This window comes from Parasteatoda tepidariorum, chromosome 1, assembly GCF_982258835.1.
Source record: "Parasteatoda tepidariorum strain Cologne lab strain chromosome 1, Ptep-v5.0, whole genome shotgun sequence".
Taxonomy (NCBI): Eukaryota; Metazoa; Arthropoda; class Arachnida; order Araneae; family Theridiidae; genus Parasteatoda; species Parasteatoda tepidariorum.
The window spans coordinates 5741082-5760163 of NC_141755.1; the positions used below are offsets into that span (position 1 = coordinate 5741082).

The window sequence follows — 19082 nt, forward strand, 5'->3', positions numbered from 1 at the left end:
TATTTGGTAATTAATTTTACCTGGTCCGTCGTTTTACAATTTACAACTATACATTTTTTGGTCCGTCGAGCCGGAGACGGCCACTGAGCTATTGTTTTGTCGTGAGAATTTGCATTTTCGTGCTTTTGATTTCGTACCGGAAACGACGCTGAGTCTTTTGTTTGTTTTGATTAGCATTTCGTATTTTCGATTTCGATATGGATATGTTAAAAAAGAAGCGTAGTGTGTTAAAGGGGAAAATTACTAGAATTTCAAACATTCTTCATCCGAAATTTGATGTTGTTTCTATTGATGTCGCAGAGTTAGAAGTATTTAAAGAACAAATTAACGAAATTTGGTCTGAATTAAACAGCATACATAACGATATTATGTTACAATGTAAAGAAGATGAATTTGAAACGAATTCAAATGAATTTGATGAAATCGCATCTAAAATTGATTTATTAAAAATCAAAATTGCTCGTGAATTTTCAAAGAGTAAAACGGAAGTATGTAGTAATAATGCCGCTAATGTTAGTAATAATAAATCGAAACTTTCAGAAACTTGTTTAAGGCTCCCAAAATTTGAATTACCAACGTTTTTTGGTGAAAGCGAGAAATGGTTGTCATTTAAAGAATTATTTTTGACGTCTATCGATAAAAATTCTGATTTAACGGAACTTCAGAAATTTCAGTATTTATACGCTAGCGTAAAGGGATCCGCTCTTAAATTAATTTCAGGTTTTTCACTTACCGAAGAAAATTATAAGCATGCTTGGGAAACTTTAAATTTAAGATTTGATAATAAAAGAGAATTAGCGTTTGCTCAAATTTCCAAATTATTTCGATTAAAGTCTATGAAACCGAATTCAGCTAAGTCTATTTTTGAAATTTTAGACACTTGTAACGAAGTTACGCGAATTTTATTAACTTTAGGTTTAGAAGTAAACTCGTTTGTCGATTTAATTTTAATTCATTTTATTTTGGGTAAATTAGACGAAACACTTAGGCAAAGATGGGAACTAAGTTTGACAAATCAAGATTTTCCAAAATTTTCTGATTTGGCTAAATTTTTAGAACAACAGGCGAAAGGTTTATCTTGTAAAGATGGAATGCAAACGGAAATAAAACAAAATTCGATTCCTAAGAAAGCATTCGTTAACAATATTGTTCTGAATAAAAAAGAAAATTCATGTTTTACATGCAGTGAAAGCCATCCAATTTTTAAATGTCCTATTTATGGTAAAATGACCATCGATGACAGGTGGAATCTCATAAAAAGCCACAAAATTTGTGCTAATTGTTTAAGGAAGGGTCATTTTCCGAATTCTTGTTCTTCGAACTCTACTTGTAAATCTTGTCAAAAAAGACATCACACTTCACTGCATCGATTTTACCCTATAAATTCTAATGTTTACAATTCAGTTAGGCAAAATTCAAATTCATTTGCTAATACTGCAGCCAGATCTGAAAATTTAGTTGAAGCTAGGGATAATATTCAGCTCAGCACAACTTGTCAACAAAACTTTAAAAGTGAGGAACATACTTTATTATCAACAGCTTTAATAAAGGTTAAAAATGCTGAGGGGCATTTCGTTAATTGCCGAGCGCTGATTGACAACGGCAGTCAGAAATCTCTAGTGAGCAAAAACTGTGTTAAAAGACTGCAATTATCAAAGACTGTTACAAATCATTCGATTTCAGGAATTAATAATACGCTAGTAAAATCTTCTTTATCTGAAGTATCTTTGGTCTTTTCTCCACATTTTAATGAGAACATTTTTTGCTGTAAAGCTTTAATTGTAGACTGCATAACAAGTGATTTACCGAACTTCACATTTTCTTCATGCAACTGGCCACACCTGCATGGTCTAATGCTTGCAGATCCAACATTTCATGCAACTGGTCCAATAGACATTCTGTTAGGAGCCGACTTATACGCTGACTTGCTAATTGGAGAACCAATTTTAGGGAAGAAAGGTACTCCAGCTGCACTCAATTCTCATCTAGGCTGGCTATTATCAGGAAGAGTGTTCTCAAACTCCAATAAGGAAAACTCCTTTGTGAACTGTCATCTTACCTCATCTTTGGATTGTCAGTTGGCAAAATTCTGGGAGCTCGAATCTTTACCTCAAGCTGAACTGAAATCAAAGAATGATATAGATTGTGAAGCATTTTACGAAAAAACGGTTGCTAGAGATCCATCTGGACGGTATATTGTGAGAATACCTTTCAAACATTCTATAGAATTTGGTGACTCAGCTACTCAAGCAAGTAAAAGATTCAACTACATTGAAAGAAAACTAAGTAAGAATAATGAACTTGAACATCAGTACACAACTTTCATGTCGGAATATCTTCAATTAGGTCATATGGAAAGAGTTCCTTCCGACGAACTGATTAAGGAATCAACATTTTATCTACCTCATCATTTCGTTATTAAAGAAGACAGCAACACAACCAAACTAAGAGTGGTCTTCGATGCGTCAGCTAAGGATTCTTCAGGGAATTCTCTCAACAATGCATTGCATGCAGGTCCTCGTTTGCAGCCCGAATTATTTTCTCTATTACTAAAATTTAGAACTTTCAAAGTTGCATTTACTGCTGACATCGAGAAAATGTTTCGTCAAATTCGTATTCATGAAGAGGATGCTGATTACCAACGAATACTCTGGAGGTTCAAACCTGAAGAAGAAATCCAGATATACAGATTATTAATTGTCACCTATGGAACAGCCTGTGCTCCCTATCTTGCTGTAAAAACACTTCAACAACTCGCTAAGGACGAAGAGAAAGCTTTTCCTGATGCTTCAAGAGTTCTTAAGGAAGAATTTTATGTTGATGATCTGTTATCAGGTACAGATTCCATCCCCAATGCCAAAAATCTAGTTTCAAACTTAAAATCACTTTTGCAACGAGGAGGTTTCAATCTCAGAAAATGGTCGTCTAACTGTCCAGAGGTTCTATCAGATCTTTCCAAAGACTCTCTTGCACAGCAGCACAATGTTACTATAGAAGAAAATCGATGTCAGAAGGTCTTAGGACTGTATTGGAATACACAACAAGATACTTTTCAGGTGAACATTTCATTTCCAGAGATAGTTACCTCAAAAAGAGAACTGCTTTCTGTCATAGCTAGGATTTTTGATCCCCTGGGCTTTCTTTCACCTGCCACAATCATCTTAAAAATTTTGATGCAAAGCCTATGGAAAAATAAATTAACTTGGGACGAACCTTTAACCGAAGAACTCTTATGTGTCTGGAAAACCTTCCAGGCTGAAAAACAAGCTCTAAAGGAAATAGCAATTCAAAGAAGACTGATCTCTATAAATAATATAATCATTGATGCCCAGTTACACGGATTTTGCGACGCCTCACTCAAAGCATATTCAGCTGTTTTTTATTTGAAAGTAGTGGACAACGAAAATAGAGCTTCAGTGAACATAGTGGCAGCAAAAACCAGGGTCGCCCCTTTGAAAACAGTATCACTACCTCGCCTCGAACTGTGTGCAGCTCATTTGCTAGCAAAATTGTATAGTAATCTTCAAATTTCGATAGATCAATTTTGGAAGCAAGTGTTCTTATGGTCGGATTCAGAAATCGTTCTGAGTTGGATTCGATCAGACTCTTTAAAGGATCAGTTCGTAAAAAATAGAGTTGCAGCCATAACATCACTTACTAATATTGGCGAGTGGAACCATGTGGCTGGTATTACCAATCCTGCCGACTGCGCCACTCGAGGAATTTTTCCAAAGAAGCTTATGGACTTGGAACTTTGGTGGCAGGGCCCGGAGTGGCTATCTAATGCAAATTCAGCATTCACTGAAGAGGTTAAACCAAACTCTGCTCACACTTCCAACCCTGACACTTTAATACATGCCTCAGCAGTTGAAAGTAATTCGATGCAAGAGTTAACTCAAAAATATTCATCATTCAGCAAATTAATAAGAGTGATTGCTTGGTGTAAAAGATTCGTGTTCAACTCGAGAAATTCGGAAAATCGGATAAACGGTTGCCTTCAAGTTTGTGAATTGGATAATGCTGTTATCGCAATTATTAAAGAAATTCAAAGGGTGGAATTCAGTGATGAAATTAAGTCAATAAAAAATAAAGGCTGTGTTCCAAGAAACTCTAAAATAATAACCCTTTCACCTTTTCTAGATTCTGACATGGTCTTAAGAATTGGTGGGAGACTCAAAAATTCAAATCTGTCACTGTCGGCTAAACATCCTATTCTTTTGCCGAAAAGTCATCATTTTGTCACGATTATTATAGAATATTATTATAAGCTTTCGTTACATTCTGGCATTTCTGTAGTTTTATCTTTAATTCGGCAAAAATTTTGGTTTCCAGCTGGGAGAAACACAGTAAGAAAGATCCTCAGAGACTGTATAACTTGTTTAAAGGTAAATGCTGTTTCTTCAAGCCAGCTCATGGCCGATTTGCCTCGTGATCGAGTTATTCCATCTAAACCTTTCCAACGTGTTGGGTTGGACTTTGCAGGTCCAATTTCAACCAAACCAAATTTACCAAGATCTAAAGTCACCTTAAAGTCGTACATTGCACTTTTCATTTGTTTTGCTACGAAGGCTGTCCACTTGGAACTTGTCTCTGATTTGTCAACAGAAACCTTCCTAGCATCCTTTCGTCGATTTATTGCTAGACGAGGGTTGCCATCTGATGTATACAGTGATAATGCCACAAATTTTAAAGGAGCCAGTAACTATTTGAAGTCTCTATACAAAATTGTTCGAGACAATTCAGTTCAAGATTTTTCCAGCAATCTTCAAATCTCTTGGCACTTTATTCCTCCTGCAACACCTCATTTTGGCGGACTCTGGGAGTCTAATATTAAATCAACCAAGAGACACCTGCTAAAAGTATGCGGCTCAGCTATGCTAAATTTCGAAGAACTGGCTACGCTCTTGTGCCAAATTGAGGCTTGCCTCAATTCTCGACCGTTATGTCCCTTAACCTCAGAAATAAGTGATCTAGAGGCTCTTACCCCTGGACATTTTATAGTGGGTGCTCCACTTCTTTCATTGCCTGAGAGAGACCCATCACCATCCATGTGTCTCAAGTCTAGATGGTTTTTAATTCAAAAACTTCGTCCTCAATTTTGGAACAAATGGAGTAAAGATTATCTCCAAACTCTACAAACTAAATCTAAGTGGACTGGTACATCAACGAATGTTGCCGTTGGGGACTTAGTTCTCTTAAAAACTGACTCGATCTCCACACCTTTAAAATGGACTTCAGCCCGAATAATAAGGACTTTTCCTGGCAGTGACGGACTGGTTCGGGTCGTAGAAGTCAAGACTTCTAATGGACAATTCACCAGACCCATTACAAAAATCTGCCCATTACCCAAGAACTGACTCCTCCACCGCTTTGGCCGGCAGGATGTTTAGTTTTTAAAAAATTTATTATTCATTGCTATTTAATTTTCAATCTGAATATAGTATATTTTATTTCTTAATTGTAACTTTAAACGCTAGCAGCATCAATTCATCATATATCATTTATTTTGTTTAATTCAAATTCAGAGATGTCAGCACAATTTTTGTTTGAGTCTGCGCAGTAGTAAGTTTCATTTTCGAACCTTTACTTTTACTTTGTTTTTCGTCACGGAGCAATATATATTATACGGATTCGATGTGTTGTAGATGGTTATAATTTTCTTTTCGGGACCAGCTCCCAAAGATATTACGATGATACGTTCAAAATTGTTATTTATCGATAGCTATTAGCTATATTAATTTTCGAGGTGAGTCGTTTTTATGTTTTGTTGTCATTAGTTGTGCTGAACTGTCTGAAATCGTTTTCATGTTTAATTAACTAAATAATTTGCTGCTATCTTATTTTCAACTTGTTTACTGTTAAAATTTCAATTCAAGTTTATATTTTGTGAAATCAATTAATATCCAGTATTGTTAATTGTTCAATATATTATTTGCAGAATAAAATGTTCCTAAGATTCTTAATTTGTCAGGGTTTAAATTTTACAATATATATTTTTTTTCTTTCTCTTTTTTTATTTGGTAATTAATTTTACCTGGTCCGTCGTTTTACAATTTACAACTATACATATGTATTGTAATGGCTCGAAAGCTCGGAGAAAGTATTTCCGAAACTGCACAACTCGTGGGTTGCTCGCGATCTACAGTTGTTAGTACTTATGCAAAGTGGATGAATGACGGTGAAACCAGCAGTAGACGACATGGTGCTGGACGTTCACACGCTATCAAAGAAAAAGGTCGTCAAAGATTGTCTCGCTTGGTGAAGCAAAACCGGAGCAAGACAGTGGCTCAGCTGACAGCCCAATACAATGCAGGGTCAAGTAGAATAGCATCAGAGCACACTGCTCAGCGGTCACTGTTAGATATGGGGCCACACAGCAAACGGCCTACTCGTGGGCCTTTGCTGACCAAGTGCCATTGCCAATACGCCTGCGCTGGGCCCGGGAACATCGCGACTGGTCCATGGATCAGTGGGAGAGAGTTGCCTGGTCAGATGAATCACTGTTTGTCTTTCATCAACGCCTAAGGGCCGTGTCAGGATACGCCGTCTTCCAGGCGAACAGTTACTCCCTTAATGTACAGTAGGTCATACACAGGCCGGTGGTGGCGGTATTATGCTTTGGGGGACGTTCTCTTAGGCGTCTCTGGGACCCGTTGTTGTAGTAGAGCAGACCGTGAGTGCTACAGGGTATCTTAACATCTTTGCGGACCAGGTGCACCCTTATACGGCCTCTGTTTTTCCAGCTGGAAATGGAATTTTCCAACAGGACAACACCCCGTGTCACAAGGCTCAAATTTTGTTGGAGTGGTTCCAGGAACATGATGCTGAATTCCAGTTAACGTCCTGGCCGCCTAACTCACCGGATCTCAATCCGGTAGAACACATTTGGGATGTCATGGAACTGCAGCTCAGAGTTCAAAGACCACTAAGTCACAATATCTCGGATTTGCGTGATCGTTGCTTAAACATCTGGTACAATACTTTTCCGGCCATCTGACAAGGACTTGTGGCATCCATGCCAAAGCGGGCTGCAGCTGCGTTGTAGGCTAAAGGTGGACCAACTCGTTATTAAGAGGGGGTCAAAATGTTTAGCATTCATGTATCTTTTCCAAAATTTCTTTAATCATTCAATTCTCTAATAATCTCTATAATCTCATATCTCAAAAAACATGTCGTGAAACAATTTATCAAAAATAACTGCCTTATAATTCATTAAAATACAAAAGAATACTCCCATCGATTTCGACATAATACACCAATCAATATGCAAATATTTTAAATTAGAATCGCTGTAAAATTATCGCAGAATAAAAATGAAAAAAAAAAAGAAAGTAAATATTTGAAATGTTCCTCTAGTTTGTCAATTTCCTTATCATGTTTCAGCAATATGTTGATCGAAAACACTCAGTTGCCTCTCCAATTTTAATCAGTGGAGGAGAAACTGCCATATATTATATTGTGCCACTATAGAACTCCATGGTAATGAAACTTGTATCACGTTGTGTCAGATTTTACTAAAGCAACACATGGCTTTTAGACATTTACTTATCGAAGCTTAAGCTGTCACTGTTAATCTATACTAGAGAGAAAATTGATGTTTTATAGGGCATTGGCCACTGCAATCGATTAGCTTTGAAATTTAATTAAATTGAATGTTTACCGGTTGTGTTGTGGGGTAACATTATTAATGTGTTAGATAGCTTATGCAAATTATTTTTCTTGGTTAATGAAATGTTTGCGAGATCTTTACATGATTTGTACACATGTTGCCATTTTAGAAAATTTAAAGACTTCGGAAATTTTAGCTTATAGAATGATCATTAATTTATACATATTTTGTTTTGCAAATTTTACACAGTTTCTTTAAAACATTTCTATTCAATTTTGTTAATTCCACTTGTCAAAAAATATGATAAATTATACAAAGCGTTCAGTAATGAAGTGCGTATATTAAATGATTTCAGACGTTGGAATTTAGTTGGGTACTTGCTCCTCAGGAAGAAGATCACGGATACCCACACATTTGACCTATGACGTCCACGCCAGCTGATCGTTTGTAGGCCGAATGACGCGATAAAGTTCAGCTAAGCTTCTCCACACTAGTTAGAATGCTATTTGATAAGAGATTAGTTAAATACAACACCAAACCATGCTTCAAATTTATTGAAATGTAATTCTTACTCGTCTACGTCTTTTACTTACCTTAGATTTGTTATTTATTTATGTATTTTATAATAATCATGATATATTTCGTTTCGTATACCTGGCAACATCGATGTAAGCTTGTTTATGTTCTACGTGGCTTCGAGCATGTCTTTGTGCTAAGTATGAAATATATAGTGAAAGAATTGAAATCTTTGTGAAATAATATAGAATGCGTCACTTAAAAGAATTAATACTTGATGAACTTGGCTTACTCGAAATGGAGTGGAAAGAACAATTGCTAGCGCAAACAAATGCTACATTTTAACAACCAAACAGGGCCGAGATACCCACACTACATCAGGTATAACCATTCTTCGGAAATATCTTTAAAATATATCTTTTTCAAACTCTGAAGCAGTATTAGCAGATAAACTAAAGTCTCTCTGTTCCACAAAAAATGTTCGTAACGCCGTCGCTATCTTGGATGTTAACCGTTAAGTTGCGTTAAGTAACGTAAATGTAACGTTAAGTTACATTTTGTTCCGCTACGCAAAAACTATGACTTACTTAAAATTATGATAGGTGTGTAGAAAAATGTACAGGGAGTAAAATGAAATGCAAAAATAATATTCAATAATTAATTTGTGGATTACTAACTGTTAACTTCGGAGTAAACATTGCCGTGCGAATCGTTCTGCAGCCTGTAGGAATGCAGCAAAAGAATTGAAAAGTAGCGTGTTAGAAGGGCCACTTTCATTTATGAACATCATTCGAATTTTTTATCTATTCATTTATTTATTTATTTTCTTAAAGTTATTACAGTTTTAAGTGCTTTTTTTCAGGTACTTCGTCTCACTTTTTTGATTAATGATTATTGATCTATAAATGCAAAGAATTTTTCCTATTTCTCGAAATATTTATTTTATATGCTTGTGCTGAAGTTGATATCGAGAGTAACAAAAAAAAGGAAAGATAGAGAAAGTGAATAAATGTTGCCAGTTGTAACATCGTAACATTCATATTCAAATTTTTAAAACTATAAAAAATTCAATTCCGCAGTTCAATCGAGTTAAAAATGTCTATTACTTAAATTGATAAAGTAACTTAAGATTATTCTTACATATCGTTAAAGTATAATTGCTTTTCTTTTGTTTATTCTTGTTATGCCATACATTCTGTTTTTCTCAAGTTTTTTTTTTATTAATTTATTTTTGAAGTACTGTTAATAATTTTTCCATTCAAGATACTTGTTCATTTCATTATGATTAATATACTATCAAAATGTGCCTACATAAAATAGTAATAATTATGTACTTTATTAACGAAATGATCTTTGTTTTTTTTTAATAACATTGACTTGAAAAAAAACATTGACTTGAAAAATACTTGTTACATGATAGAAGTAGTAAATAAAATTCATATCAATTTTAATAGGTACACTTTCGAGCTATCGTGACTAAAGGAAAAGTTCTTTGAGAAGATATGGATTATCAATTACATCAAATTAGTGTATCCTGTGAGTTAAATCTGAAAGTACTTAAGGAAAAAACCACTGTCAGTTAATAAGTGTTATTATAAAAAAAAACAATTCTATAATTAATTCTGCTAAGAATAAAAATAAATAAAGATTTGAATTTCTAATTTAAAAGGCAAATTTTTTTTCACTACTGATAGTTGATGAATAAGAGATAAAATATGTGCTTTATTATCAAATAATGTACAGAAAACTAAATAAATATTAATGAGAAATTTTTTTAACCTATAACTCATGGATGTTGATTTGCATTCAGGTGGCTCGTAAATCAAACATGTTATTCACAAATCATAAATCAGGATTTTGATTATTTAAGTTTTATAATTGTATTCATGCGATCAGATTCAATTTGCATAATAATTCGATTTGCATAGCATACATCTAGATTAATAATTATTTTCTCAATCATCTGGGGGACCTTTTTTTTCCTTGTTTTTTTGTAGCAAGAGATTTTTTAATTGATCTTAGATATTTTTACGTTGCTGATTTCAGATCTGCAATCAATTTCTCTCTCCAAGCTGCAGTTTTTTACAGTTTGTTATAATAACATTTTTTTCCCAAATGTCGAAGCTTAAAAACGCTAAATACTGCTGAAAAACTTCTGAGGGAGTTGGAGCACAACATCAGGATTGAAATTGCCCGGAAATGTTGTAATACTGAGCTAGGGTCGCCTCCATATGATGAACTATTTCTTCGTGTGCTCTTGAAAAAGTTATATGAGAGAAGAACACCTAGCCGCATGCAACGACATCTCCGAGCATGATTTACTATGCAACTTTAATTCTGACACTGAGCTCTAACACTTCCCCGAAAGTTTGTCGCAACATTTACGGCACTCCTGTTATATGTAACGTTCTTAAACTTGCACATTTCGACAAAATCTACTGAAAATGTCATTCAAAAATACTTCAGCTTTTGGAGCAAAACTGATTTTAGATTTGACATCTCCACACCCGAATTAGTTGTATTTATACAAATATTTGTATAAATACAACAAAAAATTTGTTCTCCAGTGCTATTAATATATCAAGATTCATAATCACGTGATTTGAGAATCTCATTATGCGTCTCAGATGACTTATGATTTATTAAACTCAGATGATTTATTATTATCGCATTGCTCAATTATCCGTTTTATTGCCTGAAAAAGTGTATGCAAACCTAACAGATTCGTTTGGTTGTTAGAGTATCCTATAATCAAGCATCGTATTATCGAATTTTAGTTATAATAATATATTTAATTGGGTAATTGTCCATTTAAACTATTGTTTTTGTTGTTGTTGTCGTAGACCAATAAAGCAAGGGGTGCGATTGTTTTTTTTTCAGTGGCGCCAAGAATTTGACTTCTGCTACACCCATACGCCGCTCCCGTTTATAGGGTGGACCCATTGATTCATCCACGGATCGTAATTTTGACACGAACCAGAGAACCACAAATCTCCAATTCAGTTACTAAGAGGTCTACTATGTTATGAGAACAAAGGAGGATTTTGTGACCCGACAAATTTAGCGTGCACCAATCACCATTTACTACACGGGGAGTGTTCGACCTCCAAGATTCGAACTCCCGTTCTCACGAAGGTGAGTCCAGCTACCTGCCAACCAGGCTATTCCGGCCAATTCAAACTATTGAAAACATAAAATGCAAGTTTTATCCCTTGCTCACTATTAAAAAGAATTGTATATAATAGTTACTGGCGAGACAGACTAAAATTAGCAATAATGTAGTGTTACAAGTTGATTTTTCGAATAAATACATGCGAACTAAAATTTGAACAAAGATTTTATCCATTTAAAGAACAATTGTCTAGATTTGGAAATCTTACGCAATGTAGGATGTCACTCTGTTCAAATTGGAAAGGCTTGAAAACTTATTTGGCGCATTATTTGTCATTGGAAATACACAAATCTTCCATCGACCATCGACAAAGACATTGAGGAGTTGTTTTCGAGTAATTTATTCATAGTTATCGCGTTTGACAGATGGGAGTTTGCTGGTCTGATTGTCACTCCAACAACTGGTTAAGAATGTCACTGTAGTTATTGACTCATATGAAACTACTTTAGCATGTTGATTACAATGCTGATAGTCTTAAATTTTTAGGAAGAACATGAAATGTTTATTAGATGGAGCGGTACAGAACAATTCAAAGATGTCTGCGCATTCTATTTACGAATTGGTTGCTTGAAAAAAGTATAATTCCTTCACATTTGTGCTTGGCGTGTTTAACGGAAAGATGTCCTTCATAATGGAAGTTGCAAACAAATATACACTATGGAGACATTTTTCTATGGAATAATGTACAATATGGAATATATAATATAGAAATGTGGTTTTATCGTTCATTCCATCTGTACGAGAAATCTGTCCTTACAGCTCATGCGATATTAACCCTTTGACGCAGATGGGACACCAGTGTCCCTTATATATATATTTTCTGACACTCTTATTATAAGGAAAAATAAATTTTGGTTTTTAATAAGTTTTAATTCTAATAATAAGTTTTTAATTCTAAGAAACAGTCTAATAGTTACAGAAAATCTGTCAGATTATCGGAATTATATATAATATGTACTAAAATATGAAATCCAAGAAAAGTTGTTTGAAAACGTTATTTTCATTGATATTCAAAAATTTATCAATAATTGATTTTGCAAATTTAAAGAAATTTCTTGGATAAATACTTTTTTTCTCTCAGATCAAAATAACTGCAAATTAATGCATATTCAAAAAATGTTTGTTTGGAAGTGAGTCATATATTTGGAAGATTCTATCTTTAGCTCTGGAAAAGTCTCTGGCATTTCATGCTTTATTTCATAGCCAAAAATTATTAAAATGTTAAATATACTATTTTTCACTTGTTTTGACATAAATTGATACAAAATAACGAAAAAGTATGAAAAATGTAATAACATTTATTCGTCAAAGGCTTGTCAAGTCTTCGTCAAGTCTTGCGTTCATGTGAGATAATATTTCCGAAAAACTAAGTCTAGTCGAAATTATGTCTGAATTAATTAAAATATAATAAGATCTAGAGGTGATTTTTTTATCTTTATCAAATTCCTCTTTCAACTAAAAAATTGCGAAAATCGAAAAAAAAGAAAGAAAAAAAATAGAGAATTGTTTTTGGTAGCCAACACTCTCCTTCTCTCACGTACTAAATATTATCTAAGTTATCCAACGCCGTCCATTACAATTCCTTTGCGTGATATTTCACATTAGTTCATTATGTCTCATCGAAGTTAGGATTGTATAAAATTAAGTCAAGATTATGTTCGCACGCAAGATTTTTTTTACAATTTATTACATCCACGCAGATTTTTGTTCAAGAGTTTTTTTCTTTCAACATTATCAACTTTTTATTCTATTTACTTCCGCCATCAGGGACTAGCTTGTTCACCTTTAAATCTAATTTTTGTTGGGGCAGTTGATGGTTATTATTTTCTCGCCAACCGTCGTGCATCCATCCAGTTGCAAAAATTATCTAATTGATCGTACAACTAACCATGGAACAGGGTACATATGAACAAAAGTACTTAACAGTACTGGCAGTTCTCTTTCATGTCCACTCCAACGTGCTGATCAGACTGTCCGTGAGTCTCGTTAATTGTCTAGGTAAAGCATAACCTGACTTGTAAACAGTAGTCTCTTGAAATGAAATGACTTTCTCGTTCACTTTCCATTCGTTTCCAATTAAAATTATGATCACTTTCAACTATCTAAAAGAATCAAGTCTTAACTACACCTCTGTACTCGACCATTATGCGAGTTTCAATAGTTTCCTGCAAGCAAAATGTACTATCATATCGTGAAACGGAATTTATCGTCATCAGAGCTAGCTTAAATGATCTAATCGTTACTGAGGTTTTGCGTCTGATGACGATATGTGTCTGAAAATAGTTTTATTCGGTTTCCTAATTTTATTATAATTAATTATTAATTTTGCTTTAATTATTTTACTTTTTATAGCCTGCGTTGAGCAGACAACCCAATTTTTGGGTTTTTCGGCTACTAATGTTCAACTTCATAGCCTTGTAATTTTGAAACCAATCGAGAAGACAAAGGAACTCCTGGATCAAGTATTGGGAGAAATTTTCCTTCGTGGAGGACTTTTTGGTGGAACTAACCCGCATTTACGTTATATCCAGAGGAAAACCACGAAAACCTCACACGGTTCGAACGACGGCGGGGGACTTGGTCCGTCTACCACTGAGGATATTTTACGCTAGCTTTGTGACGTATCGATCTCTGGGATTCGAGCCCGGTTCACCTCATTGGATGGCGAAAGCTTCATCCCCTGAGCCCTCACGGCTCTTAGTTTCCTAATCGCTAAAGATTGCTAAAGAAGACATTTTCTGACTAGCTTGAGTGGTAACTTAAGCTTTGTGTCTCATGTCAATTCAACTTAGGATTGTTTCTCAGAATATGCGAACGAAAAATTTGACATTTTATCGCCGATCGAATTTTCAGCGGCTTTCCATTAAAAAAAAAACTAACTGAAAAATAAAATAAAAAACATAATAGAACTACTGAAAATTACATAAAATAAAATAGAATCTTTAAGAATTGTATTTTTAAATTGGTTGAAGAAAAAAAAAATTCTTTTTAGAACAATGCGCCCTACGTTTTTCGTTTCGTTTCAAGAGCAGAATAATATTCTCATTTTCAGTTTACCTTTGAAAAAACTTTAAGCATGTTTATTTTGTTCCATTACATTGATTTTACTGGAACATATCGTCTTATAACGCAATCTACTCTTACTCCCTGCAAGTATGAGCTACCAATATTCTTATGATCAGAAAGACTATAGTTACTTTACTATTAATTTTACGAACTATTTTGTATGGAACATAGTAAAATTTAGCTGCAGAGGTACATCAGTCAATGAGAAATTCTTTTGATATATTCGAAAACTATTATTTTACTCAAAAATGCCAATCTCTGCAAAACATTTTTCAAAATAAAGAGAAAAGCAAAATGCTGTACAGATTTTGAATTTTTTTTTTCATTTTTTCCCGTGTAAAATTTTATTTAAGCATGAAAACTTTTATACATTTTGTGCTTCTAACTTTAAATATTGCAAAAATATTTTTTAAAAAAAGTTAAATATCCTTATTTTTTTATAAATACCATTTTGTTACTGATAATTATCACAAAACCTTTTAACTCTAAAACCTACAATATGGGAGATCAAATAATAAACTGACATTGTTTTACACGTTTAAGATTTAATCCTTTTTATATTTTAAAAATCTACAAATTATCAATTATGCAGTTCTCCAAATTTTTAAAATCCTCACTTGAATAAAGCTATTTAATAAAATAATAACTTCCATGAAAGTGATCTGAGAAATAATTAAAGTAATAATTACTTGATGACTTGATGGTCCCCATTAACAACATCTGTGAAAGGTAAATTTTACGAAATATGAAACATCATTAGTGAAAAAAATATTTTTTCTGTTTTCTAACTTTTTCCATATCGATTGACATTGTAGGAAAGATATATGCATTAGGTTGCTAATTTTCTGTTATTTAATTCATTTTGAAATTAATTTTAGTAGGTCATCGATCAGAATGTAATTGTCATCGATTAGAATATACATATACATTGTCTTACATCGATTAGAATATAATTGCCAAAAAGAAGAAACACGAGGAAATTTCATATATTTATTATATTTAACTAACTCATGTACCTATTGTTACATATGTATTTTATAAAAATAAAATAAGCTATATTAATTTATCATAAATAGTATTAAAATTGAAAATTAGTAATTTTAAAATCTCGTTTGTTTTTCACAAAAATATTTGTTAAAAAGTTTTTCATATAACAGAGAAAAAAAAATTTATATATATATATATATATATATATATATATATATATATATATATATATATATATATATATATATATATATATATATATATATATATATATATATATATATATATATATATATATATATATATATATATATATATTTTTTATTATTTTATTTAATAATAGTCGAAAAATTTTGAATTGCAAGGCATACAATATTTGCATCATTTCAAAAAATCTAATTTTACAAGGCAAATTATGAAATTTGAGCAAAGTTGGTCAAATAGTTCCTGAGAAATCAAATTTTCAAAATTCAATGTTTCATGAGCTTTTTGATCGATTTCATTCAAAGTCATCCCCATCCCCTCTAAGTATTAAGATCGAGTTCTAGAATGTGAAGATCCGAATAATTAGGTTAAAAGTTATTGAGGGTAATCCGTTTTTATTTACTTATTTATTTATTTTGCGCACAGTACAAAATTTTAAAAAAAGGAATACCTTAATATCTTTTGATCCTCTGATCAGATAGACATGCTGCAATCTGAATGGTTACCCTGCATACGCTAATTTTGGCGGGAGTCAGGCGTCTTTGGCTCCTGTACGGGCGCATCCTCACACTTCTCGTTGTCGATTATGCCGAATACCCCGAGAGATGAGTCAGCTGTTTATCTCCTGGCATACGCTAATTAAAGTGTGCAAACACTATTAGTCCTTCATTAAACCTTTTTTCGAGGGATTTATATTTTTGACCCTTGCCGATAGGAAAGTGTAGTGATCAGGGAGCTAACCTCGCATCAGAAAAGTCCTGGCTTCGAATCTTAGACAAGGCATGGAGTTCTTTCATTCGCCGTGCGATCCGTCCTTACAACGTGAGCAACGTTGGCCCACCTCATAGGGTGCCCCTGAAAGAGTGGCCATCAAATTTGCTCTATTGATACCTGAATGGCCAGCGTCAATTGGGTGAGCATTTGGAAAAAAAATTGTTTTTGGTCCTCAAATTATAAGGGGTAGTTAGGGACTGGGAAATATGGTTCCAATATTATTACAAACGCAGTGTTCGAAACCTTGTTCCTCTAGCACATAAATTAACACTATCAATGAATCTCACTTTATGTTATTTTAAAATTTCCCAGATTTTTAACTGAAAGCATGACACAAAAGTATCCTCTAACTTGCGCTTTGTTAGGGACATTTAAAGCATAAAATGAATGTTTATTCAAGCAATCGAAAATTTAAAGCATTGAAAATAGTTTTAAACTTATTGCGTATTTGTAATAGAATTTTATAAAATTTAAATTTATGCTCAACATAAAGAGTTATAATACAAAGCAGTTTATTTAGTTTTTTTTGTACAAATATCTGAAGACTAATAATTTCATTGAATTGTAAATTTCAACATTTACTTTTAAGCTAGGTAAAAAATTATTTCTGTACTTTTATAAAGGTCAGAGTCTTGAAATTTTTATTTAATGCTCTAAAATTTCTCAAGATAATTATTTTAAGTAATATAGTTAAAAACTATACTAAATGTTTGAATAAAATAGGAAGAAAAGAAACTAATATAAGTTTTAGATGAATGAAATCAATTTGAAGCAAATAAATATTAGAAATAACTAGAATTTTTAATTCTAATTTGTATTTTATAACAAAGTTATTCGTTTCTTAATTGTTTTTTCAATCAAAAAGATATCCTACTAAAATTTATTTTTGTATCTCCTCATCTGTTCCTTTAAATATGAATCGAATTTCATTTATCGTAACTGAATAACTTTGATTCATTACAAATTTATTAATAAGTTTGCTTTTGAATCAAATGCAAATATGCATTAAAACAGAACAAAATTTATAAAATTCCGTTAATTTTATTTATTATTTTTGTGTATATCTCGCAATTCTACTACCTTCTGAATTAAAATATGAATCTGTAAAAATTCTTTTTCAGGATTTTTAATGAAACGAAAGATGTTACAGAGGAAGTATTTTCAATCTAAGAAAAAATATCAAATATTTTCTCAGTTACTGAATTTTCAATTTCCAAACCAAATATTGAAAAAGTTTTGTGACTTATATCTCAATTTTGAGACTGAATTCAAGTTTTCTTAAACAGTAAATCGAGTTCAAATATACCACCGTAAAATGAATGTCTATGACAAAATACTATGAACAAGATCAAAACTTTCAATTTGGTAAATAATAAAGCGTATTTAATATATCATGTAAGCACATAAGAGAAGGTTGACTAACTTTGCTAATTCGGAATGCGTTGAAGACTATAATAAATGTTCTTATGTACTACATGAAAGATTCTAATTGACAAAAAATATTAAGAGCATTGGATATATATTTTCTCGTTTTGAATTAATATTCATCTCAATACCCAAGTCATATACTTTTTTTTAATTTTGTAAGAAAATAACAAAAAAAGTGTGAAAAATAAAAAGTACAAAAAAATTTTAATTCTAAATAAAAAAAAATTTCTGAGAAATTATTTTTTCAAGACTCAGATTTGTAATTAAATTAATTACCTCACTAATATTCAAGTTTGCAACCTCACTAGTTACCAAATTAGTTACTTTAGTAGAAATCAAAATAGTTACTTCAATAATTATAAAATTTGTAAGTAATAAGACTATTTTCCCACTAATAATAAAACTAAAAGCTTCAATGCTAATCGAACTGCATAGTTGATTATCTAATAACCATTCTAGTGAGCAAAATTAGTGACATTGTTGCTCAGATGTTCTGAGCTCAAAAAGACCACACTGAATGATTTTTGATCAAATAATCGGATTTTCATGCCTTTGGACTTAATCCTAAGGGTTTGAGAGTGTGGACACAAAAATGCTAATTAAATAATGCAGATGATATTTAAAGTTACAAAATCAGACACAAAAACGTATTTCTTCTGAATAAGAATACGTTTAACACCTTCTGATAAACATGCTTTCTGACCCTTAAAATATAGGGCGCAGTCACAATTTGAGAAATAGGTCCTATTATTTTGGCCAGGAAAGTGGTTTAAATCTCAGACCCTTAAATATTAGTTTTTTGCTTTTTGCGTATTTCACCATATCTCGAGTGAATTTAAGCGAATCGAAAAAATTTTGCACACAATTACGAAATTCGTCTATTAAAAGATAATTACAATGCAAAAAAAAATAATTTGTAATAATTGCTTATTATTTTATTTAATAATAGTCAAAAAATTTTGAGTTTTCAGGTATTCAAATCTTGACATCATATTGATGAATGCAATTTTATGAGGCAATATGGAAAATTTGAATAAAATCGATTGGATAGTTTCTGAGAAATCGAATTTTTAATATACAGCTTCTTTAAAATTCATTCAAAAAGTACAAGCATAGTTTCAAAATCGAGGTGTTTTGCAAGCATGAAGCATTGCACATTAAGAGAGTGCTACAAAAATAAAATAAATGCACTGAAATTCAATACATAACGTTTATTTGAGTAATCAGAGTAATCCTTCTTTATATTTGAAGTCCCTCAAAATATGCTTTCAAATCTGAAGAATAATTCAATTTTACTTTTTCATTTTATTATTGTATTTTTTCTTG

General features: G+C 32.4%; 2 protein-coding genes across 2 annotated transcripts in view; both read left to right on the top strand.

Moving 5' to 3' along the window:
• The window catches only part of LOC107451997 (synaptotagmin-12), a 173454-nt gene that overhangs the window by 68818 nt on the left and 85554 nt on the right, over positions 1–19082 (top strand). The window lies entirely within an intron of this gene.
• Positions 198–5357, top strand: LOC147816260 (uncharacterized). Its single transcript, XM_087154708.1, has 3 exons — positions 198–1512; positions 1786–3056; positions 3255–5357. Exons 1-3 carry the CDS (start codon positions 198–200, stop codon positions 5355–5357), a joined length of 4689 nt encoding a protein of 1562 aa, XP_087010834.1.

What these genes read in the sequence shown, in the direction of transcription:
- LOC147816260 (XM_087154708.1), top strand. Translation starts at nt 198, where the DNA reads ATGGATATGTTAAAAAAGAAGCGTAGTGTGTTAAAGGGGAAAATTACT. An exon ending in TTGTCAACAAAACTTTAAAA is followed by an intron (nt 1,513 to 1,785) that starts GTGAGGAACATA and finishes CTTTAATTGTAG; the next exon opens with ACTGCATAACAAGTGATTTA. An exon ending in CACAACAAGATACTTTTCAG is followed by an intron (nt 3,057 to 3,254) that starts GTGAACATTTCA and finishes AAAACCTTCCAG; the next exon opens with GCTGAAAAACAAGCTCTAAA.